Genomic DNA, 26703 nt, shown 5'->3' with positions numbered 1-26703 from the left:
CACTTTAGCTTCTGTTTGCAGATGTTGAATCATTTTCCTCTAATTCTCAATGCTCCCCTCTCTTCCCTGGGACCACCATTGCTGAAAATGGTGGCACGTTGGGTTGCAGAAAAAAAACCTGTATGGTAATACAAAATCTATAATTAATATTTCAGTGTTAAAATTCCTGAAATTCTTCCATCTATTCATAAATTACTATTTTAGCCTAGTAGGTTGTCATGCCCACATCGGAGCCTGATTCTGCGGGGCAAGATGAGCTGGAACTGGAGCCGACAGAGATTGAGGGGGCAGCTTTGTTGGCTTCAGAGGACAATGGGGAGGGGAAGGGCTGGACAGGACAGGGCCTTTCAGGATTAGGACAGCTTGTAGGCAGGGAGGAACAGGGGCAGGAGGACCAAGATAGGTTAAGCAGTGAACATGAGAGACAGAGCTCAGGTGATGAGCAAGGGCCACCCCCTCCTGATCCGTGAGCACAGAGAGTGGAGAGAAGGCAAGAACAGTGCAGACTGAGCAGACTTCTTGGGAGAAGAGGGCCCCCCCTACTCACAAGGCACATCTGGGAAATGAGACTTACGGAGACTCTGTGGGGAGGGGCATTTGTTGGGAACAAACACCAAACACCTGAAGTGTTGAGTGCTGACATTTGAACTTTCAAAGAGTCCTTGCATTCTTTCTGGCTTTCTGGACTAATTACCTGGATCCTTTGCTTCCTGAACTCCTTGATTTGCCCTGCTGGATGTATTGCTGTGCAGCTAGGTGTACACGGCGCTGGGCTGGACTACTTGCAGCCGGAGGCTGCTTGAGGTAATACAATACAATAGCAGAGTTGGAAGAGACCTTGGAGGTCTTCTAGTCCAACCCCCTGCCTAGGCAGGAAACCCTACACCGTTTCAGACAGATGGCTATCCAACATCTTCTTAAAGACTTCCAGTGTTGGGGCATTCACAACTTCTGGAGGCAAGCTGTTCCACTGATTAATTGTTCTAACTGTCAGGAAATTTCTCCTCAGTTCTAAGTTGCTTCTCTCCTTGATTAGTTTCCACCCATTGCTTCTTTTTTTTTAAAACAAAGTTTTATTGGTTTTTTAAAAAAAAATAAAAAGGAAAGGGGTGGTGGAATAGATTACAAATTTTGGCAGTTACAGCATGTAGGAGATGTCCCCTCCCCCCGTGCTCATATTTTCCATTTATACATAGATAGGTTTAACGCTACATGATAATATTTTGTCAGCATATAAGTTCAGATAATAATTTCAATCAATTTACATCAAGCAGATTTTCTTGTTCATTTTTGTGATCTGAGTTTTCTTGGTATTGCCCCTTCTCTCCCCGCCAGCAGGGCTCCGGCCCCTCCCGTGTCCTGTAAATCTGGTGTGGAATCATCGGGTTTATCTAGCCTGAGCCTCTATGGTTGTGTTGATTCTAACTCTTGTATCCTCCCAGAATATTAACATGCCTTCAGGCATCAGCCATCTGAAAAACACCCCCTTCTGGTATAACGTCTTCGCTAATTGCGAATAGTTTTTTCTTTTCTCTCTCACTTTCTTGCCACCCATTGCTTCTTGTTCTACCCTCAGGTGCTTTGGAGAATAGTTTGACTCCCTCTTCTTTGTGGCAACCCCTGAGATATTGGAACACTGCTATCATGTCTCCCCTAGTCCTTCTTTCTCTTAAGCTAAACATACCCAGTTCCTGCAACCGTTCTTCATATGTTTTAGTCTCCAGTCCCCTAATCATCTTTGTTGCTCTTCTCTGCACTCTTTCTAGAGTCTCCACATCTTTTTTACATCGTGGCGACCAGAACTGAATGCAGTATTCCAAGTGTGGCCTTACCAAGGCATTATAAAGTGGTATTAAGACTTCACGTGATCTTGATTCTATCCCTCTGTTGATGCAGCCTAGGACTGTGTTGGCTTTTTTGGCAGCTGCTGCACACTGCTGGCTCATATTTAAATGGTTGTCCACTAGGACTCCAAGATCCCTTTCACAGTTACTACTACTGAGCAAGGTACCACCTATACTGTACCTGTGCATTCCATTTTTGTTGCCTAAATGTAGAACTTTACTCTTTTCACCATTGAATTTCATTTTATTAGATAGTGCCCAATGTTCAAGTTTGTCAAGATCCTTCTGTATCTTAAGCCTATCTTCTGGAGTGTTGGCTATTCCTGCCAGCTTGGTGTCATCTGCAAATTTGATGAGTTCCCCATTTATTCCCTCATCCAAATCATTGATGAAGATGTTGAAGAGGCTTCCGGTTCTGGCGGCTGACGGCGACGGGCAGAGACTGCTTGCCCCGCGCATCCCCGGTGGGCTCCCCACCCCTTGGGGGGCACAGGAAGCCCCGAAGAGGCGTTCTGCCGGAGGAGCGGCACGGCGGGAGGACACCTGCATCGGCGGCGGCCGTCGGGGGGCTCCCGCTTCGCTCCAGGCACCGAGGAGCGCGAAGGGGAGGCGCGAAGCATCTTCGCTGTGAGGCTGTCCGGAAGAAAAAAAGCTACTTGAAGGATGCAGCAGCGGTGCGGTGAGGCGTAGACTCCCTTCATACCTATTACCAATTCTAAAACTTGTCAGTGGTGTTAATTGGAACTTTTGTTTAACTTGGAGAAGTGCGGCTGGAGGGGAGGGGGATTTCCCCCCCCCTTGGACAAGCGGCTAGAAACAAAAGTGCTCGTAGCCCCAGGGAAGGAGGAGAGGGAGAGCCAAACCAATGAGGTCACACTCCAACTAAATGGATCTTCAGACTTAACCCTTTCAAGAAAATGTGATCTTTGGGAACTTTGAATCCTGAAAACTTTATTTGTTGCCTCAGTTCTCGAAGTTGGCAGGGCAAGATGGCACACTTCCGTTGTCTTCATGAAAGCTGAACCTGACTCCACCTTTTAACTTCAGGCTTCCGGTCTTTGTCTCCATGTTATTTGGATACTCCTCTTGTGGATTGTTTGCTTTTGAACTTTCTGGAGTGAAAAACATCTGTTCCCTGCCAGGGTGATTAGAGAGTTCCCTTTTGCCTGGTCTCTCTACCCCCACCGAACTCCCTTGGCTGCTCTACCACTCTGATTGATTCTTCTCTATACTGACTGGACTCTTTATTACTAACAATGACATCTAAAAGACCACCTCCTGGAAAGTCCGGCTTTGCTGCCTCTGCCCCGACATCTGCAACCTCAAGTCCGAGCACGCAATCAACATTGACAGCTTTTAAACAAGTTAAAACTACGGACTTGGAGTTTCACCAAATGTTTCAACAAATTCTACAGGGACAAGAGGAAATTAAGAAACAGCTGAAGGAGATGAAAGAAGAAATTAGAGGAAACCAGGAAAAAATTGATAAGAACTCACAGAGATTGTATCACTTGGAGCAGGGGGTGGCTGAGATGAGGGGGGGGGGGGTGGAAGGCGTGCAAAAGGGAAACAAAGAGCTTGACACCCAACAAATGAAAATAGAGTTTGAGAGAATGTCCTTTTATCTTAGATTTCAGAATGTGATGGAGACAGATGATGAAAACATTAGGGACATCATGACAACCATCTTGGCTGAGTATACCCAGAAAGAAAAACAACAGATGGGGTGGGAAATAGACCTGGTCTATAGAGTGAACTCCACATATGCTAGAACACACAATGTCCCCAGGGAGGTGCACATTAAATTTCTTAGGAAAAGCACAAGAGATGAAATTCTGAATACACAAAGAGGACAAGCCCTGATATATAAAGATAAGGAGATAACCATACTGAAACAGATCCCCAAGAAAGTGAGGGAGAAAAGAAAATATTATTCGCAATTGGCGAATAAATTATACCAGAAGGGGGTGTGGTTTCGTTGGTTGCTGCCTGAAGGTATGTTAATATTCTGGGAGGAGACAAGGGTCAGAATTAACACACCCATAGAGGCGCAGGCCTTTATGGAAAAAAATAAATTACTCCTAGAAAAACCAGAAGACATTCCAGTAGATACACAAGACACGGGAGGGGCCGGAGCACTGCCAACGGGGGGAGATGGGGCGACATCAAGAAAGCTCAGATCACACAAATAAGTAAGAAAATCCACAGGATACAAATTGATTGAAATTATTTTTGAATTTACCACACTGACTATATGTTATATTATGTAATATTTGAATGCTATGCAAATGTACACTATGAGTCTGGAGGGGGCGTACACCTACCGCAGTTTGCGGCTGCCACAATTTGTAACCTTCCCCATACCTTTTCCTTTTGCAAAACACCCAAAAACCAATAAAACTTTGTTTATAAAAAAAAAAAAGATGTTGAAGAGTACTGGGCCTAAAACAGAGCCTTGAGGTACTCCACTGCATACTTCTCTCCATGTAGATGCAGTTCCATTGAGAACTACATGTTGAGTGCGGTTGGTCAGCCAGTTACGAATCCATCTGGTGGTGATGCTGCCTAAGCCACATTCTTCTACTTTATCTAGTAGTAGGTTATGGTCTACCTTATCAAAAGCCTTACTGAAGTCCAAGTAAACTATATCAACGGCATTCCTCTGGTCCACTAATTTTGTCACATTATCAAAGAATGCAATAAGATTATTCTGGCATGATCTGTTTTTGACAAATCCATGTTGGCTTTTGGCTATTACTTTGTTTGCTTCTAGGTGTTTGCAAATTCGTTGCTTGATTATTTTTTCCAGAATCTTTCCTGGTATTGAGGTCAGGCTGATAGGTCTGTAGTTTCCCGGATCTAATTTTTTCCCTTTTTTGAAGATGGGAACCACGTCAGCTCTTTTCCAGTCCTCTGGTAGTTCCCCGGAGTTCCAGGATCTCTGAAAGATATAATTCAGTGGTTCTGAGATCTCGTCTGCTAGTTCCTTCAGAACCCTGGGGTGTAATCCATCCGGTCCTGGTGATTTGAACTCGTCTAGGGTAGACAGGTGCTCACTTACCATTTTCTTCCCTATTTCAATTTGTGTTCCTAGTCTGATTTTTGTGGTGCTGCTTTTGATAGGTTGGACTGTTTTATCCCTTTGTGTAAAGACAGATGCAAAACATGAGTTAAATAGTTCTGCTTTCTTCCTGTTGCTTGTCACCTTCTTGCCACTTTCTCCTAGCAATGGACCAATTGTTTCCTTAACTTTTTTCTTGTTTTTAACATGTTGGAAGAAGCTTTTTTTTTTGTTAATTTTTACTTTTGTGGCAAGCCTTTCTTCATTGTGAGCCTTAGCTTTCCTCACTTCATCTTTACAGGCTCGGGCTATTTGCTGATATTCTGCCTTAGTTATGTCCCCCTCCTTCCACTTTTTATACTTACCTTTTTTTGTCTTTCAGTTTGTCAGATAGTTCTTTATGCAGCCATGCTGGTTTCTTTTGGGAGCTGTTATTTTTCTTCTTCATTGGTATTGTGCTAGACTGGGCTTTTGTAATCTCATTTTTCAAAATTTCCCAAGCTTCTTGAGTTGTTTTCCCCTTGAGGATTCTCATCCATGGAATTTTTCCCAAGCTCTCTCTAAGTTTATTGAAAGGTGTGTGTGTGTGTTTGTCATCACTTTGCTCTGAGACTTGCCAGAAATGTGGGATTGTTTGGGGAAATTTGGAGCAATAAAGGGGTGGTTTGAACTGCCAGCTGCCTGTATGATCTCTGTGCCATGCCCCGGATCATCACAGTAGATGATGTAGTCAAATCTAGTTTATGACCCCCATTCCTTCCAGATGTTAAGGGCAAGCCTGAACAAAATATTGTCCATCTCTTCTCTAGACCTCGGTAGGTTTGTTGGTTAAGAGACTATATTTTAAATAAATGTAACCTTTATTTACACATTGCACTAAGCCATGATTTTTTTTAACCGTAACATTTTGAGTCCAAAGCAAGCAAGCATGTCATGGCTTATGGCAACATAGGAACCCAGCAGGTATCTTGCTTGTCCCTGGTTTATGTACGGGAGTTCAGAGATTAAGAACAACCTAAAGGGTCATTGTCAAGGGCAGTGCTGTGAAAATAACGGGAAATGAAGTTTCTATTACAGGGCCAGCAGCCTTGCTTTTGTGTTAAGTCAGTAGGGGGAAAAAACCAGCGCCAAACCCTGAAAGAAAACAAAAACCGAAGGCCACCAGTAAAAGTTTAACTGTTAAATGTTTAACCTTTTTGCTCCCTCTATAAACATTGTTTCCACTTTAATAGCTCTTGAGCCAGATCAGTGCTACAAGAATCAGGCTGCCAATGACTAAAGATTATCAAATGGCTTTACAGCTCAGAAGTTTTTGCTTTGCTTTAAAAAGAAAAGCCATTTCCTCCAAGCATCTAATAAATAAGGGCTCTGGGAAAATGGTTTTCTTTTTATAATATACTGGGCAAAGGTTGCTTTTCTAGTCTAAACTTGATTTAGATACCAGACACTGAACAAAAGTCTGGTTGATTTATTTTTCATTTTTAAAAGAAATAGTGCAGATATTTCAGAGCTTTGCCATAGCTCTCTGCATATGTCCGCAGCGCAAGCTTTTCTCTCTGTTCATGTTTTAAAATAATTATGCCCTCCTAATGGTTTATTTCACGCTTATTAACATCCTGCTTTTATCCCATGACATTTACAGACATTGAGCTCTATATTTCATGCTTCTTATGAGCTTTTTTACTGGCTTCTCATAGATTACCTAAAGCAGGTGGAAGCAAGAAATATCTTTAAGATCAGAAATATTTAATCTCAGCTTTTAGATTATTCCCTGACTATTTAGTCTTTATGTGAATGTAAAACTGGCCTGCCATGGTCTTTGACTTGATCTGCTTCCTTTTATAGATTATTTTTTATTTGATGAGTTGCCACCCCTTCCTATTAATATTTCCCATAAAGTTAGGAAAAACAATTATGATACAAAAAGGGAGAGAGTTCCGGTTCCGGCGGCGGCGGCGACGGGCAGCTCCTTGCCCGCTCCGGCTCCCCGGTGGGCTTCCCCACTCCTTGGGGGGCACAGGACACCCCGCAGAGGGGTCCTGCCGGAGGGGCGGCATCGCGGAGGTCTCCTGCAGCGGCGGCAGCCGGCGGGAGCTCTCTCGCGCGCCCAAGGCACCGGGGAGCAAGCTCGGAGGGCGCATCGCGTTTCCACGCCTCGCGCCTCGCTACAAGCCGACTGGAGAATGCTACAATTGAAGGAAGCAGCTGCGGTGCGGTGAGGTTGCCTCTCTCTTCATCCCTTACTTTGCATGAAGATTTGATTCAGCTTTTAAAACTTTAAAATAACTTTCGGAGCATTTTGGAGGTGCGGCTGGAGGGAGGGGGGTTTCCCCCCCCCCCTTGGACAAGCGGCAAGAAACAATTTTGCTCTCAGCCCCCGGGGAAGGAGGAGGGGGGAGAGCCAACGAATGAAGCCTCACTTAGGCTGAGATGACTTTCTTTTCAATTTAATTTTACATATTACAATGATTTGAGGACTTTTGGAATTTTTTAAAACTTTGTTACGCCTCTGTGCCCAAAACTGGCAGGGCAAGATGGCACACTTCCGTTGTCTTTATGAACTCTGAAACCTGACTCCACCTTTAAAATTCAGGCTTCCGGTCTTTGTCTCCGTGTCTCCCAGAGGAACCTCTTGTGGATTGGTATTTTTTTAACCTTCTAGGGGAAATTTTCTATCTATTGCCAGACTTATTGGAGAGATTCTCTTCTGCCTGGTTATTCTGCTCCCGGATTCACCTGGCTACCCTTCTTTTCTAACTGCTTACTTCATATTTGGACTGAACTTTTAACGTTATAAAGGATGGCATCTAAAAGCTGTGCAGAAAGGGAACAAAGATCTTGACATCCAACAGATGAAATTAGAATTTGAGAGAATGTCCTATTATCTTAGATTTCAAAATGTTATAGAAGAAGATGGGGAAAATATAAGGGACATCATGACAAACATTCTGGCTGACTATACACACAAAGAAAAACAACAGATGGGGTGGGATATAGATCTGGTTTATAGAGTGAACTCAGCTTATGCTAGAACACACAATGTACCCAGGGAGGTTCACATTAAATTCCTTAGAAAAACCACAAGAGATGAAATTCTGGGTGTACAAAGGGGGCAAGCATTGACATATCATGATATGGAGATAACCATTCTGAAGCAGATCCCTAAGAAGATTAGAGAAAAAAGAAAAAATTATTCGCAATTAGCGAATAAATTATACCAGAAAGGGGTGTGGTTTAGATGGTTGATGCCTGAAGGTATGCTGATATTCTGGGAGGAGACAAGAATCAGAATTAATTCACCCATAGAGGCGCAGGCCTTTATGGAAAAAAATAAAACACTCCTAGAGAAACCACCAGACACTACAACGGACACGCAGGACACGGGAGGGGCCAGAGCTCTGCCAGTGGAGGGAGATGGGGCAATAGCAAGAAGACTCAGATCACAGAAATAAATATGAAAATCATATTATTATAAATTGACCGAAAGTGAAAATGGAATTATATTTGGATTTTATATTGTAATGTTTAATTTGATTGAATTTTATAATAGAACTAATATGCTGATTATAATCAATTATATACTAATGCATTATATATAAATGTACGCTATGGGTATGGAGGGAGGGGGGCCTCACACACTTTGCAACTGCCAAAATTTGTATACCTGTCCATTTACCCTTTTCCCTATAAATTTTGAAAAACCAATAAAATTTTATTACAAAAAAAGGGAGAAAAATGGCTGGAACAAATACCAGAAATTCCTAAATCCTGCTTATACAGCTATAACATCTCCCCATTTACAGGGCAATACATGAATAAAAACACTCTTTATCAGTTGACAAATTCCATGTGGGAATTGACCACGAGTAATAACTTGTGGGCCTCTGCAGATATTCTTTTCAAGTGTACTTTTTGCTTCCTGATAGATTTCCCATTTTACTTTTCTGTAAATGAAAATACACCTATGCACATACACACACACAGAAATCGGTCCAGTAGCACATCAGTTGCTAGTGACTTTGCGAAGGAGGTTGAGTTGATTTTCTTTTCCAAGGTGGCACTGACCTGTACACAAATCTGGTGGACCACAGAGGTTGGGATTGCCTTTGCCAGGCTGGAAGAAGGCTATGAAAATGCCATGAAGGACTGTTACAAGAAACAGGTGACACAGCTCAACACCCTGATCACAATGCTCATTGGACACCTCTCGAAGGGTGACAGGCAGAAGATCATGACCATCTGTACCATCGATGTGCACGCGCGGGATGTGGTGGCGAAGATGGTTGCTCAAAAGGTTTGTCCTGCAACACGAGGAACACTGTTAACGCTTTCGCCAGTTATTTGTCGTGGGATGAACTGTACAGTACTTCTCGCTTTGCTAAAGTTGGGCTCTGCAAACAAAAATGACAAGTTAGTAAAGAAGCAATGGGTATTACTTTGAAGGGATATTGTCACTGATCTGGATCTTAGATGCATGCAGGTTTCAGGGTCTGTTTCTCTCAGTTAAAAAATGAATACTCTAGGAGAGCTTATGTAATTTAAATGCAGAGTAGGAGATGAGTACAGGGAGTAGTAGAAAATGTTGAAGTTAGGAATTACATCTGAGTTTAGGATGAATTTTTTGTTTCACATTGTTCATTTTTTTTTGCACTTAAAAGGTGGACAATGCACAGGTCTTTCTTTGGCTATCCCAACTCCGACACAGGTGGGCAGAAGAAGAGAAGCACTGTTACGCAAATATTTGTGATGCCCAGTTCCTATATTCTTATGAATACCTTGGGAACACACCACGGCTAGTTATCACTCCTTTAACAGACAGGTAAGGGTCTATATGACTTCATGGGAGAGAAAACATTGATAAAATTCCATGAAGCTCGGATGGTTGTTTTAGATTTTTTTATTTGGGGTGGTGGTGGTTATTTTTGCTAAAACAAGTAGTTTCCAATAGGAAGTTGTGCTTGTAAGTCTTGATTAGGAGAGGTTCCATTCAGATCCAGCTGCTGTCTTTCTTAAAGACATTTCCTCTTCATGGACCTGGAAAAAGAACTGCAGAAAGATATGGAACAGATGTGAGGATTTTATGTCCCAGTGCAACGCTTTAAATAAGTTGCCTATGCTTTTATCAGCATGGTCATTGTTGACATTTATCAATGACTGGAAGCCCCTTATAGACTTTTGTGTAAAGTTTTTGTGATTTGTATTTTTGATGGTTAGAAAGTATATGTTATAGAAATTAGGGAATGATGTTGAAATCATGGAGCAAGTAGTTTGATTAGAATTTATGTACAGTGTAACTGCTAAGAGGAAGTTATTGGAAGCCTCATATATGTGCGTGCTCATTTCATGTTTTCTGTTTTTATTTTATTTTTCTTTTCTTATCTTCTTTCCTCTTTGCTTTTTTATTCAATATAAAATAATAAGATATTTAAAATCTTTTAATACAAATATTTTTTTTTTAAATGGGTCCTTTTATATAACTTCACAGTGTTTCTGAATTTGCCTATCTCGTCAGAGAGAAGCCAACTCACTTTGTTTCTAAATGGTTACAAAGGATGTAGAATGGTTTGCTTGATGTTATTCCAGCATTCTAATCCATTCAAATCCATCTCCTCTTTACAAATTTTCTATGGAGTTTACTTTATTTCTACCTAAAATTATAAAGGAGTCATTGGTCGGTTATCAGTAAAAATTGAAGTAGATCAAAGTATGCAACCAAGTTTATTCGTTTCTGTTTTCTATTCTTTCTTTCCTCTTTGTACCTGGAAGATGTTATATCACTCTCACACAATCATTGCACCTAACGATGAGTGGGGCACCTGCAGGGCCAGCTGGTACCGGGAAAACTGAGACCACCAAAGACCTGGGCCGAGCTCTTGGCATCATGGTATATGTGTTCAACTGTTCAGAGCAAATGGACTATAAGGTAATGGCTGAAAAATGATTGACACAGTAGGTGACTTCTCTAAAGGTTAATACAAAAATGATCTAATTCTTCTATTGTATCCATATAAAAAAATTAATACTTTTTTGAATTGGTAACTCTGCTACATGGAGGGGACCAGAAAAAAAATCCTTGAGAGAAATACCTCCCCCTATGTAATAAAAATATACACTTGAGTATACACATGATTCATATTTGTCAATGCCACTTTCATGTTCCGTTCCATCTTTGTGTAATCAGTATCTAGCAAACCTCCTTAATTGTTTATGAAGTTGGAAATGGATTACATGCTCTCCACTAGACAGATTCTATGGGTAATTTCACTACCATCTTTCTCTCTCTCTTGCAGTCTTGTGGGAACATTTATAAAGGTCTTTCTCAGACGGGGGCATGGGGCTGTTTTGATGAGTTTAACAGAATCTCCGTTGAGGTTCTCTCGGTTGTGGCTGTACAGGTAGGTAAAACATACTGTATCACCTGAATGCAATTAACAAAAAATAGGGGAGCAGGACTCTGGTCCAATGGAGTATCCCATTTGACCATGTTGATCACTAATCTGGGTATAGGTTCCAATGTAAATGATCTTTCTAAATGACCCACCCCTATAGCAGGAGTGTGCTGTTTTGGGTTGATATTCATATCATTCTCTGTGTGAGGTTTCTTAGTCATGCTAGCTGTATTTCCTCCCTGATAGAAGTCAGTATTGGAATTTACTGCTTTTGCTTGCCCTAGGGAAATTGTCACACACTTTCAAACATTTTATTCTTGGGAACTCATTTCTGGATTGCTGGAGTTTTCTGTTTTAAATTAAACATCTATAGAAAAATTGCCACTTCTGGAGGACGAGGATAGCAATTGCACTTCTTGAAATTTGTGAAATGCTCGAGAAATTTCTTCCACATTTTTAACCTTTTGAAATGAGGAGCTCAAGATGCAAAGAGTCATAGAACTTTATAATATGTGGCCAAAAATCTACTCAGAATTTCCCTTTAATGATTAATGGATAGAAATATTCAGTAATTATAACTATTAAGCAGCTTGACACAAAGTTGCCTATAATAATCTTGATAATATATAGCTCTACCATTTTTGAATTAGGAATATCTTTGCAAAGTTATAATTAGAATTAATTTTCCTGAAGGACACCTGTCTTTGCATTTTTCATCCTAATAACTCTCAAATTGTAACAGGTTTTATGGGACAGTAGGTAATATTAAGGGTGAAATAACATGGTAAAAATATGCAAATGCTATCTGATTTTGGAATGTTATTGCTTTCATCTAGTTTATTCTTCTTATTCAGAGCTTGATTAAAAATGCGTAGAAATGAAAGGAACTGTCTTTTTCTTAAGGCTTTAATAACAGGAGGTATTCAAGAGATACCATCTCTAAAATAAATCCTTTGCTACAAGATATGTTAAGGTTCAGGCATTGAATAGTTTAAGGAAACTTTTAGTTTATATCTGTTATGTTTAATTTTATGCTTTAATGATAGATATATAACTAAAAATGAAAAACAGGATTGAAAAATTCCTCAACTTTAATTATTCTTAATGTATTATTCAAGTTACAGCCTATCAAATGATTTTAAATGCAAATTTTTAAAAAAGTTCTTATCTGTTTTGGGAAGATAATGGCCAACTCATGTCTGTCCCAGCATTAGCTTATAAGCAGGTAGCTCAGTCAAATAAAATCTATAGAACCATTATTTCTCTTTTTTCAAAATATTGATATGTTTTGTTAAATCAGCTAAGCTTGTTAACAAATTATTTTCTCTTACTGTTAGGTGAAAAGCATACAGGATGCTATAAGAGACAAAAAACAGAACTTTAATTTCCTTGGAGAAGACATTAAATTAGTTCCTTCTGTCGGTATATTCATAACTATGAATCCAGGCTACGCAGGACGTACGGAACTGCCAGAGAATTTGAAGGCTCTTTTTAGGTGAGTCAATGCCCTAATTTTGCGAAATTTATAGTTGTGGTTTATTAAAAGTATTTATCTCATTCCTCACAGCAACATTTGGTAGAACTTAGTTCAGGGTAATTTAGTGTAGTGTAGTTTAATTGTTTTAATGGACAAAGACCAAAAACAAATGTAGCAGAAAACAGCAAAACGCAATATAAATAGCCAAAATGCTTACAGAAAATGTTTTAAGGTTTCCAGAATTGCTAAACAATTGAGCGTGTAATAGTGATGGCAATTGCTATAAATTTAGTGTTCTTCTGGAACTATCTTGTGACCTGTCAGCTAAAAGAAGGGCAGGCACTATCTCCTCAGAGTTCGTACGAGTGGAGGTGTTATGACACTGAATTGACACACAGTATAAAGGGGACAGTGTGAAAACACAGGAAATATTGATTCCGTTTCTTCAAGTGAGTAGGGGAAATTCTGTCCTGTGCACAGATGTGTTAAATTTTGTCTCTGGCAGCAAAGATGGCCATACATTCTAACAGGCGCAAATAAAGAATGGACAGAGAATGGGCAAAGAATATTTGCTAGTTACGTAGCATGGGACGGTGACCTCCAAAGCAAATCCATTTTGTACAGTTTTGGGGTTTTGCTTGGGTTATCCTGCCTTGAGTTATTTGACGATTAAGAGATCCTGCTGGTCAAATAAAATCAAATACATAGGACACTTTGTTCCAATCCTGACCAACCTCTTTCAAGATAAAGCAAAGTTAGGCAACAGATTGGTACCAACTGCACCCAAACGACTATCTGACATTCTTCTGCTTTGCCCTGAAAGAAAGCAGAATTCCCAGGATCCTTCCTTGACCTGTGCGATTCAAAACCTTTATATATGACTAAAAAGTAAAATGCAGAGAAGGCTTGCTAAATCTGCAGAAATTGAAAACAAAAAACCAGAGTTCAGAAATATCTCAGTGGGCTTGAACATTGTGTCATATCCAACAGCATGATGTTCACTGGTGACAGTTGTAAAAATCCTGTATCTGGTTAAAAAAAAAAAACCCAAATGCACAGGGTCAGATTTGGGGGGCCTTGCCTTGGAAACATGATACAGGAATCTGGGTGATTTTAAGCAAGTTGAATGTGGATAAATAAGGGAGCAGTGTGATTTAGCAGTTAAAAAAGCCTATTCAGTCACTTCCTTCATAGAGGGACTCTGCTCAGTGTACAATAAAGTGTTAAAATAGTATATAAAAGTTAAAAATGTAGAAAGAGGCAAGAAAGTTAAAATTAATTAAAAGCTGAAAGGAAGGCTTTCAGGGCACTAACCAGCCCCTAAAACATAGTTATAATGTCATACCCAATGCTATTTGGACTGCCTCACTCCCAGCTGTGTCCAATCACTAATCTTTAGAGGTGGCCCTACAATTTGGTTGGGGAAGTCCATAAAATACTTATAGTTTTCCTTGGCCAAATGTCTCATGGAGAAACTTTGAGATGGCCTGCAATATTGAGAGCAAGGAGGCAATGATTGCAATGAGGATAGGAAACCAGGTCCAACTCCTGTTCCTTTTCATTATACTGGAACCATTCATCATTCATGTACTGGAAGTCCTTGATGTTGTCACCTACAACCAATTATAGCAAACTGCTTCCACAGTGTCCAGTGCAGAGGGCAGGGCTGTCCATTGGTCAGCAGGTTCTGACCAATTCTGGAGAACCGGTAGTTTTTTGAGTAGTTGGGAGAACCAGTAAATACCACCTCTGACTGGCTTCTGACTGGCCTCACCCCCATCTATTCTCTGCCTCCTGAGTTCCAGCTGATCGGGAGGAAATGGGGATTTTGCAGTATCCATCCCCTGGAGTAGGGTGGGAATGGAAATTTTACAGTATCCTTTCCCTGCCATGCCCCCCAAGCCATGCCCCCCAAGCCATGCCCCCCAAGCCATGCCCCCCAAGCCATGCCCCCCAAGCCATGCCCCCCAAGCCATGCCCCCCAAGCCACGGCCACAGAACCGGTAGTAAAAAATTTTGAATCCCATCACTGGTCCAGCGATACAAATTGCACCCCAAAATTGTACACAGCCCTCAGCCTTTTGCAACATGTGGATATCTTCTATATACTTCTGTGGTCCACCATTGGCATACTGGAGATCCACCCTCCAGCACCTTGAGAGAAAAAAAGATTCCCTTCCAACTTTCTCTGATAGTTTTATGTGATATCCACCTTTACTAACCTTGAAGAAATTATACTGTTATTTGAACCCTAGATATGTGGGACTGGATGAATAGTTTTAAGTACTATTAAGTATAATTGTATTGTTAATTTGTGAAGACTTCAAGTTTAGCTTGTTTAATATTTGCATGGAGAACAGAAATGAAGGTAAAATAGTACAATTCAAAGTTATAGATCAGTGGTCACCAACTGGTGGTCCGTGGGAAAATTTTGGTGGTCCATGGAAAAATTATTTGCATTTTTTATATTGCACTAAATCAGGGATCCTCAAACTATGGCCCCTGGGCCAGATACGTGCTTGTGTTGCTGCAGAGTCTCCCCCTTCTGGGTCTTTTTGTGCGGGTCGGAGGGGGGCAGAAATTCTGACTTGGGGTCTGCTTCAGCCTCCTGGTGAGGGGCTTTGGCCGAAGGCTGGAGGGAAGTGCCCCTGGTGGTGAAGAGTGGGAGGGCCTCATTCCAGTGAGACTGCATCATGGTCTGGAGCTGGCTGACCATCTCAGCCTGCTGAGCCTCCAGGCGCTGGCATCTGGCCTTGCACTTCTGCAGGTCTTCCCTCTGCTTGGAAAGCCTAGGCTTGTAGTCCTCAGTGAGGTGCTTCTGCTGAGTCGCCTTCTCAGTCAGATCCAATTTGAACTGAACCAGCTGTTTTGCCAACTCTTTCTCATGGTGACTGCTTAGCTCCAACAGCTGCTTCCTGTTGGGGCCCTAAGGAGCCCTGGCAGGCAGGCAAGGAGTGGCAAGTAGAGGCTGGCAAGGTATCCCTCGATGTGAGTGACATTGAGTTGGCCATGCCCACCCAGTCACATGACCACCTTGCCACTCCCACCCAACCGGACATTAGGCAGATCATATTAGTGGTCTTTGGGATTTAAAATTATGAATTTAGTGATCCGTGAGGTCTGAAAGATTGATGACCCCTGTTATAGAACATTCTTTGTATATAGAAACTCCAGATTCAATTCAGCAGGGTATCGTGAATTTCTGCTTGTCTGTTTTACTCCTTAAAGAGCATTACCCATAGGTGATGTGACAAAAGAAATGTCCCCCAAATCCAGAAAACCTTCTCAGTAGATCAAATGAATAGGGTAAACGGACAAACATTTTGGTGTTGTATAAGGCACTTTCCCGGTGCGTTTTATGGACTTTCCCCCCTAGACCCTGTGCAATGGTTGTGCCAGATTTTGAGCTGATCTGTGAAATTATGCTGGTGGCTGAAGGATTTATCGAAGCCCGATTATTAGCTCGGAAGTTCATTACCCTTTATCAGTTATGCAAAGAACTTCTTTCCAAGCAGGTAAGTAGATTTAAATAATTATATAATATCAGATGTAGACAAATTTCAGCTCTGAGAACAACTTCAGAGATACATTATGCATACCTTTATTTTTCCAAAGCATTCTAGAATATAAAGTAGGAGCAATTGTTCTCCTTGTTTTTATTCCTATCTGAATTGCTTTAATTTACCAAATAACTAAGGTGTAGGTGACATGGATTTTACTCTTGCTGTTTCTGGAATTGGGATCTTCTGGGCACAATATTAATTTTCAACATTTCTTATCAAGTCCATTATACCAGTTGTCTCCTGATATCACTTCCTTAGCCTTGATAGTTCCAGACTGTCAAAGTTCCAGGAGAAAGTTTGGGTTTCAGTTTCTTTCAATAGGAAGTTGAGGGTCAAGGCAAGGTTGTCATTAGTTATTGCTCCTTTGATAGCATGTGGAGATATGCAGAGATACTGCATACCTTCAGGGGTGGCATGTGTACGAGTTGAAATGAGTTACCCTCTTCTTCCTTTACTCCTCCTTATTAGGATCATTATGACTGGGGATTACGTGCAATCAAATCAGTCTTGGTTGTAGCCGGGTCCCTCAAGAGAGGAGACCCAGACCGTCCAGAAGATCAGGTGCTGATGCGCTCTCTCCGGGACTTTAACATTCCAAAGATTGTGACAGATGACATGCCAGTATTCATGGGTCTGATTGGAGACCTGTTTCCTGCTTTGGATGTCCCAAGGAAACGAGACCTCCGTTTTGAATCCTTTGTAAAACAAGCTGTGTTGGAACTCAAACTTCAACCAGAGGACAACTTTGTACTCAAAGTAAGATGGTGACTTTCATTCATTCAGCTTTCAGAGTGTAGCCAGAATGCTTTCGTTTTCTTACTTTTTTTGAGATAGTTTCTTATGTCTACTTTAAAAGGGTATGTATGTATGTATGTATGTATGTATGTAATGTATGCATTTAATTATTAATCACGGGTGTAGTATTTTGCATTGATAGTTCTTCAGATTTCTCACTCTTTACCCTATAGTGTTTCACCATTGTTTCTTTATTTTATGAACATTAGGGAAGAATTGGAAGTGAATTGTAAATTTTTTCTAGAATTCTGCAATGCAACCATGTTGAAATGTTTATTTATTTATATCCCACCTTTCTAACAAATAACTCAAGGAGGCCACCATATCTAGTACTCATTCCTTCCCCCTATTTTCCCCAAACAACAACCTGTGAAGTTGGTTGGACTGAGACAAAATAATGGGCCCAAGATCACCCAGCTGTCTTTCATGGCTAAGGCAGGACTTAAATTCATGGCCTCCCAGTTTTATTCCTCAGAAAGGTTACTGTAGGTCTGCTAAAAATTGGAAAACGGGCGACCAGAATGACTGAACTCCTTCACAAAGAATCATTTAAGTGCTTTGTATCTCTTAGCATAGTAAAAGAAAATAAAAGGGGATATGAAAATGATAAAAAATGAAACATGAAGACATATCGGCATTCTAGATAATCATATCAAGTTTAAGCACAGAGAAATTCAGGGCAAAGAAAATGATGTTCTTTATGCAGCACTTGTAGAATTTTCTATCATCAACTTAGTAAACCTTTAAAGGGAATTAGACACATTCATGGAGAATAAATAAAATGCTACGACTGGCCACCAGATAGTGGACTTGTTCCCCCTCCCCTGTTCTGGCATGGTTTTCTTACTTATTTTTGTTTTATCCTGTTCTGCTTGTGTCTTGTGGAACTTGGCTGTTCAGTTTCTTTTGAAGTGTATATATAGCACTTGCATAGCAAGTAATAAGCATGAACACAACGTGGTGGGGTTTTTTTCTCATTGGCTTCTGACTGTAGGTAGTACAGCTTGAAGAGCTCCTGGCTGTTCGACACTCTGTCTTTGTAGTGGGCAACGCAGGCACAGGCAAGTCACAAGTGCTGAAATCTCTGAACAAGACTTACCATATCATGAAGCGCCGACCTGTTTGGACGGACCTCAATCCAAAAGCAGTGACCAATGATGAACTCTTCGGCATCATCAATCCGTCTACAAGGGAGTGGAAAGATGGTAAGATCACGACTGTGCATTGAAATCCAACCAAAGGGTTATTTTTTTTTTCATAAAACTTGCCAAGTCACCAAAAAACAGTTACAAAAATCCGACCTCTAAGTGTTTGCTTTGAGTTTTAAAACAGAACAGGTTCAAGGTATGATTGAGAAACATCTAGGAAATAGCCCATATTATCAACTATGGCCATACAGAGAATATGCAGTTATATTATAAATGATCTCTGTTGTGTTCAGATCTGTTGTGTCTGGAACAAACAATAAAAATACAGAAGACTCCCAAGCATACATACAAGATTTCCTCAAATATTTTTCTACGCAAAGGCTTCATTTTTAGGAAGCCAATATACTTTGTTCTAAAAATGCTTAAAACAGTTTTGAGAATAGAATTTTATATATACATATTTCATGGATATCTTGATGCTAAGGTGTGTTTTGCTGCCCCAAGTCACTTGTTTGAAAGAGGAAGCTATACAAATTGAATAAATGCATCAATATTTTGAAGTATGAGTATTTAAAATACACCTGCACTTACAACCTATTTTTTTCAGAGAAATCCCCCATGGTGGAAAACAAGAATATTTTCTGTGCTAACGATTCTGTAATTGTTCAGAGATATGAATGTGTGAACCTTTGACTGTATTTATGTTATTTCTATGAACATAATATTGAGTTGAAGAATTAGGGAGAATGAGTAAAGCAGTAGCAAAATCTTTTTCAAAACCATAATTCTTTTTTATTTTTATTTTTTTCTTAATAAGAGGGCCTAGGGTAGTTTTTTTATTGCTCTATCAGTCTCAGCTGTGTAAAGTGATGTGAGATTATTTTTCAATGAGATTATTTATTATTTATTTGATAATAATTCTTCATTTCTTCATGAATGCAATTCTATTCATATCCTGTTGTTTTTTTATTACCTAGATTTAATTAACTGCATCTAGTTTTCCTTTGCTCATTTGCATGCATGTTGATTAAAACTTTTGTGAGTTACTATTAAGAGTAGAAAGGATGTCTATGATGTCTTTAGGATTGTTTTCATCGATTATGCGAGATTTAGCCAACATTACCCATGATGGCCCCAAATGGATTGTGTTGGATGGTGATATTGATCCAATGTGGATAGAATCTCTCAATACTGTCATGGATGACAATAAGGTAAAAGATAAGTTCAAAGGTAATAAATATTTTTAAATGTAGGCTATAGAATAGCTATGGATAATCTTTATGGTGATTTTAATCACAACAAATTAAACCAGATAACTTTTAACTGAGTTTTCAAAAAATCTACCTTGAGTATACAGAATAATATTTTCAAATCATATTAAGTACCCCTTTCCTTTGGGCAATGGTTCTGAAAATCACACATATTCTTTCTGTGACTCTTATAAATAGCAGATTGCAAGACTTCTGTCATTTACTGCTAGAGCAATTGAAGTGCTGTCAATATGATTCCTACAGGGAACGTGCAATGTGGGCAGACCTTCAGTTCTCTAAACAAGACTGCCACTTTGACTCTTTTCAACTCCCTTTGCAGATGCCTCTGGTTTATGATCTATGTTGGGCTGCCTTTGACAATTACAGAATGTTGTTGCTGTTAAAATGTTGTGAGCTGCTAGGGTTAGATCCTCCCTTTATTCTGCCAGATATGCTGACCGCCAGGCCATTTTCTGAATGAATTCAAGTTGCTCTTCAATACCTTTTAAAATTTAAATCATGACAAATTTGGGGAAAATTGTAGGAACGCTCCCTTGAAGCTCAGCTCTTTTGGCCCATTAACATGTTCCATTGCCTTCTTAAGCATATGTGTTGAGAACGTTTTCTAGGGTGGGACCTCCCTGCTGAAGGGTCAGGTTTTCTTCCATGGCCAATTCAAGAGCATATTCCTTTAAACAAACTGATTTCATAATTACCTCATTTAATTTAACATTGCTTTGCCTTGTTGCTTATAAGACATTTTAGTGAGCCCGCTTTGGAGAAATAATGTGAGGTATACATTTTATACTCCCTTTCCAAGGGGCTGCTGTGGGTCACACTGTGCTTTGAATTTCCAATCTGAATGCCTTCTTTTGCAGGTATTAACACTAGCAAGCAACGAACGGATCCCGCTTAACCCCACCATGAGGCTTCTGTTTGAGATCAGTCACCTGCGGACTGCCACTCCAGCCACTGTGTCTCGAGCAGGTAGTTGACAGAGGAAAGAAAGAAGGCTAAGCTTTATCCTTATCATGGGAAAATATGGGAGGAATCAGGCTTAACTCTGGGAAATCTAGTGACCACCAGAGGAATTGAATTATAACTGCCATAATCTTACAGAGGGACTGGCTATGCTAAGGATCAGTCACTGCCATGATATATACGGAGTTTAATCTGTTTGTTTGTTTTGTGTATATATATATATACAAAATATATATACCAAACAAACAAACATTAAACTCCGTTGCTAGTCACCTAATAAGGGAAGGCTAGGCTAAAGAATATATTTTTTCTTTAGAACTGCATTCAGAGAAATTTGAGCCCAGAGGCAATTAGAGTTTTGTCTTAAACCCTGAGCCATACTTAAGAATGTAATGTTTAATTATATAATCCCTTTTATCTAAGCTTATTACAGTTAACAACAATAGACGGGGCCATGTGATTGCCAACTCTGATTTGTCTAGTTTTTTGGGGGTATATGGACTTGTCAGGATATTCACAGGGAGGTGATGCATGTAAAAAAAAACTGGGGTGGATTGTGTGATTGTAGCTGCCATCTTGATTTTTCTGACCCCTCCCAGCTGCTCCCAGCACTTGTTCTGGAATCCATGTTCTGGGATCCAGAACAAGAATGCTGCAAGTTTTGCCTACCTGGTTTTACCACAAATTGTAGCACTTATCTAAGTATCTGCACCTCTACCAAGAGAGCCTTTGTATTAAAAATTAATGCCTTTCAGATTTGCTCGGTTTAAAGCAAGACTGACCCCAGATATGTTTTACCTAGTATTCAACTAGGTAAACTTTTACCTACTGCCTACTTTAGTTTTAGAGCATAAATCCAAGTTCTGAAAAAAAAAGCCAATGCCTGTGCATAGCCAGTCCCTCTGTAAGATTATGGTAATTACCATATATTCAAACCCACCTGGTGGGCACTAGGTTTAAACAAGTTAAGAGTTTGGCACAAAATGTATTACATTTTAGTCTCTTTGTCTTCGTGTGGTAGCATTTGTCAAAATAAAGCTAGTTAGTACTTAGATGGAAGTGCTCAGGGCTATATACGAGGTTGGGGAAATAAATATATATATATAATACAGCCCAGGTTCAAATCCCAGTAAGGGTATGGCTAGCTGATGAGAGCTAATTAGCTCGAAATAGATCTATACTAGTCTCCCTTTATTTATTTATCAGTACAAATACAACACAAATATAAAAAGGCAACATTAAAAATAAAAAAATATGGTTTTCTGCCTGCATGGTCTTCTGTGATGAGCCGAAGGACAGAAAGAGGGAGTAGTGACCTTCCTCCCATATTTAGGCATACCAGGGGTTGTAACACAAATACATACCTATTTCCCTGGCTCAACTGATAAGGAGGCGAGCCTGTGGCTTAGTGGCTAAGACTCCTGCCTAAGATATAATACAGCCCAGGTTCAAATCCCAGTAAGGGTATGGCTAGTTGATGAGAGCTAATTAGCTCGAAATAGATCTATACTAGTCTCCCTTTATTTATCAGTACAAATACAACATATATATACACATACATACATACATACATACATACATACATACATACATACATACATACATACACATCCTAGAAGTAGGCATTAGCTACCCACTTTCATTTTGTTTGTTTGTTAGGGGAACAATGTGGGCATATCCATGAAATCACCAGGAGAGAGATTTAGTTCTTGGGGAACTTTCTACAGTAACTTAGATGTGGAAATTCTAGACTAATCCCGCTCTTTTGTATCTTCAGGGATCCTTTATATCAACCCAGCTGATCTAGGCTGGAATCCTCCAGTGAGTAGCTGGATTGACAGAAGAGAAACTCAGTCAGAACGAGCTAACCTGACCATTTTGTTTGACAAGTATTTGCCAGTTTGTCTGGATACACTTCGAACCAGGTATGGTAAAACAGAATTAGGACAGAGTTGGCACAATTTGTTTACTGCATTGCGTTTAGCAGGAGTTTTTATTCAGTGATGATACATATTTGTAAATGTTTCCTAATATGTGGTTGACCTTAATTAATTTTCTACAGTTCGTTTCTTGTTTGAATTCAGTGTTAATCTTAAAGATTAGAGAGATTGTTCCTTTCCCCTTGTAAAAAACAGGAATGGGGTGATCAGAGCTGAGCTGAAAAGAGGGAGGGAGGAAGTGGAAAGAGGGAGAAGGAGGGAGGGAGGGAGGGGGAGAGGGAGAGGGAGTGGGAGAGAGAGAGAGAGAGAGAGAGAGAGAGAGAGAGAGAAGAACGCCATTAGATGGCAGACAAGAGTTAGAGTTTTCTATATCTGTGCTCACCTTAAGACAAAAAAAGGCATTGCAACACTTATTTAGTCTATTCATGTAATAACGTAATACCATGGAAATCCCATACAGTCATGCACCCATTGTTTGTTTGAAGACTTATTCATAGGGGAACGAGTAATCCTCAGGAATTTACAACTTGAGCTAACTTCTGAAGGTGGAGTGACAGGGCTGATAAATTATATTTTCCTGCCTGAGACAAGAGCATAAAAATGCCTTTCTCATTTCTGTGATCTCAAATATGGGGGGGGGGGATTTCATGAAGTATGTACTTCTGCTTCACACTTAAAGCTGTTTTGTGAACTTCTGGTTTTGATGGCTGCTTAGGCAGTCACTTTCTTTTATCTTGCTCCAATCCTTTCAACAGAATTGCTCACACATTGATGAGTGATCTATACCTAAATTCTTAACAACTCTTTAGTGTCTCATAAAGTGATGAAGATGGCTCTCTGTCAGTCAGCCCAAAGAGCTCCACTCCTGATGATGGAGAGGGAAGAAAGTTGAATGAGTTATGCACTTTATTGCACTCCACAGAATGGATGGTATCATAGATACTTTCCCTGACTCTGTTGGATTATACGAAGTTGTATTAACCCCAAATGTATCACTACTTCCACAAGAAGAAATGATGAGCTTTGGATGAAAAGTGAACCTTCGTTTAATGGATGGATTGTATATTTATGAACCTGGAATCTGGCATATCAGGGTTCCATGGTGAATTTAACACTACGAAAGCCCAAGTTATTAAAGTTGACAAAGATTTGGAAGCCATGAGGAAAATTATTGTTACTTTTCATGAAACTAGATTTAGCATTTTAGCATTTAGATGTAAAGACCATTGCACATCTGCAAATCCTACGATTTAAAGCTCATGAACTCTACCTCAGGATATGGAGCAGTGTTTCTCAAACTTGGCGACTTTAAGTCCTGTGGACTTCAACTCCCAGAATCCCCCAGCCAGCATAGCTGGCTGGGGAATTCTGGGAGTTGAAGTCCACAGGACTTAAAGTCGCCAAGTTTGAGAAACACTGATATGGAGGAACAGAAGTTCTTGTTCTTTTATCTGGAAGAATGTTTTCAGCAAATCTTATTGCCAGTTGACATTACACTTGAAATATTGGTTGCCTACAGATGAAAAACAAGAGACAATCCCTAATTGTTAAATTTCTGAAGTCCAGCACCAGAGACCATTTTCTACCACTTAATAGATAAACCACGGAATTGAAATATCATGAATATTAAATAATGATTCTCCATATCTTCCTTCATAAATGTCAAATTTAAGAAGAGGCTTTGCTTTGGCACGTAATTAGCAAGGAACAAGAATGTGAAATGCTTTTTTTGTACCCAGCAATCTTCTGCCTTTCTCCTGAAGAGATCCAAAGATTTAAAAGCCCATCTGCTGCTGTTGAATTTTTAGAGGCTCTGCACTTGTCTGATAAGCAACAAGCTTGTCTTTTCTTCTTTTTCTTTCTCTCAAAAATTGTTACTACTATATGAATACAGAAGCTTGCATTTCTATGTCTTTATTACCAATGCAGGAGGAATGTGCATTTCTCTCCCTCTCTCTCCCTCTCTCCCATGCTTGTATATGTTTCAGCAATACCCAAAATCAAACTGAAGGATTAAGATGGAAGATTTTTTCCTTTTTAATTTTTAGTGATAGTTGGGCAGGGTATCTTCTTTATTTTGACACGTTTTGTTTTATGTTGTTTTTTTAATTTGATCCATATTCATTACTTAAAGCTTCTCCTTTTATGTATGTGGTACTTACAAAACTTAATACAGTATGTCTGTAATTTTGGGAATTTGACCTTGAGAAATATTTTATCTACATGGAGACATGGCACTTATAGTAATCAGACGGAATATAAATGGATTTAGGTTTTAAAAAAACCCCAAACAGGCACATTTGTAACCAGCAGGAAAAATAGCAACAGATATAGTTATATTGTAGGAAATCCTGGATGAGCAGCTTTTCTTGAGCTCTGGGAACTGAACTGGATAAACCTCTATTAGTGGGCATCAAGTAACAATTGTGGGATATTTCTTAAGTTTAATAGTGATTCTAAAGTTGATGTGGAAGACAAGCATTTTGCTGTGAAAGTGTCTTTATTTTTTTATTATAAAGATAGCCAGTGACATAGTTTTTTATGCCCCCACTAAGAACAAATCTGAAATAATCCATAGATTTTTTTTCAAAATTACATTTTGCAAATCATTGTCGTTAAATCTTTTTGGTGAATTCAATCTCAACCTCAATCCTCAGTGAGACAGAAAAACTGGAAGTAATGTAAGCATACATTACAGAATGTAAGACATTTTTTTTAAAAAAAACCCAACAGTAGAAAATCTACTAAAACTGTTCTAGACTAATTTATTTATTTATTTTATCCTGCTTTAGAGTGTCAAATTAGTGTGGGCTAATACAGAGATTCCCCACTGAGTTTCATTTTGATATTTAAAAACTATATATAATGTAATCCCAGATAACACCAGAGTATTACCTTCCTAAGAGATTCTTATTTTGTGGAATATTTTAAGAAGGACATTAGAGAGTTGTTGGAAAAAATAATACAGGTTCTACTAGTAAGTTAACCTTTTGGGATACTTTTAAGACACAGATCTACTGCTTCAACAACAACAACAACAAAAGGCGTAGACATTTTAATCTTGCATGGTCGGAAAAGATAATTAAAAACCTTTTTTAATGCTGAAAATGCCACAGATGAATTATATGGAATATTTTGTGCTCTACACGCAACTGCACTTAAAAGAGTATCTGGAAGCTTATTTTATTGGTGGGGTCCTTTGGTGCCCTCTAAGCTTGGTGGTTTTCTTGCAGACATTTCATGACCAATAAGGTAACAGTATCAATGCTAGTATTTTATCTATCTATCTATCTATCTATCTATCTATCTATCTATCTATCTATCTATCTATCTATCTATCTATCTATCATCTATCTATCTATCTATCTATCTATCTATCTATCTATCATCTACCTACCTACCTACCTACCTACCTACCTACCTACCTACCTACCTATCTATCATCTATCTATCTATCTATCTATCATATTTTTACTTCCTTTGGAAGTAAAGCCTACAGCCTTTATTACTGTATATTACATTAATAATATACAGCTAGTACACAATGTAGCAGCATGGGCAGTTATGTGTAATCCTAGACCAGTGCATGTTACACCTCTGTTCCATGAGCTGCACCGGTTGCCAGTTTGCTTCTGGATCCAATTCAAGATGCTGGTTTTAACCTTCAATGCCTTTCATGGTATGGGGGCCAGGATATCTGAGGAACTGCCTTTCCCCACTTATATCAACCTGCTCCATTAGATTTAGCAGAGAAGACATGTTGTGTATATGATAGGTAGGGGCATACATTGGCTAATCCCAGGAGACACACCTCCTCTATTGTGGTGCCTGCCTTATGGGACATTCTTCCCCTGAGATCAGATTAGTTCATCTTTTTTGACATTCCAGAAATCCCTCAAGACCTGGTTATATTGTTATCAGGACTGAGACTCCCAGGGAACCTGAGACACACTTAGATGGTGCCATTGTTGAGAGGGCCATGTACTGTATATCCTCTCTTTTCCTAAGGGTTTGTATATTTTGTTGACTTTCATATCAGTTCCTTTTATATTTGTTGTTTCTATCCAATTGTTGTGTACCACCCAGAGTCACTTTTGGTGAGAGATGGGGGGCTATACACATTTGACAAACAAACAAACAAATAAATATTGTATAGCTGCAGACCAGAGTCACATGTAAAGTAAAGTTGTAGAATAATCCAAATTTAAGGAAGCATGTGAGACATTTTCCTGGAATGTCTAGGCCAAAGAATGGA

The 26703-nt window shown here is 39.6% G+C and overlaps 1 protein-coding gene across 1 annotated transcript in view; it reads left to right on the top strand.

Moving 5' to 3' along the window:
- Positions 1-26703, top strand: part of DNAH9 (dynein axonemal heavy chain 9) — a gene marked incomplete at its 5' end in the record, with an annotated part of 234306 nt that overhangs the window by 45481 nt on the left and 162122 nt on the right. Inside the window, 11 exons of the mRNA XM_081938079.1 lie at positions 8960-9199; positions 9564-9724; positions 10672-10828; positions 11196-11300; positions 12632-12789; positions 16148-16286; positions 16803-17090; positions 18124-18334; positions 19361-19488; positions 20406-20514; positions 22286-22433. Coding sequence (XP_081794205.1) covers positions 8960-9199; positions 9564-9724; positions 10672-10828; positions 11196-11300; positions 12632-12789; positions 16148-16286; positions 16803-17090; positions 18124-18334; positions 19361-19488; positions 20406-20514; positions 22286-22433 — 1844 coding nt within the window. The remainder of the gene's footprint in view (positions 1-8959; positions 9200-9563; positions 9725-10671; positions 10829-11195; positions 11301-12631; positions 12790-16147; positions 16287-16802; positions 17091-18123; positions 18335-19360; positions 19489-20405; positions 20515-22285; positions 22434-26703) is intronic.

This window comes from Natrix helvetica, assembly GCF_964273705.1.
Source record: "Natrix helvetica genome assembly, chromosome: 1".
Lineage (NCBI taxonomy): Eukaryota > Metazoa > Chordata > Lepidosauria > Squamata > Natricidae > Natrix > Natrix helvetica.
The sequence above is the reverse complement of the archived record's forward strand: the minus strand, read 5'-3'. Positions and strand labels throughout refer to the sequence as shown.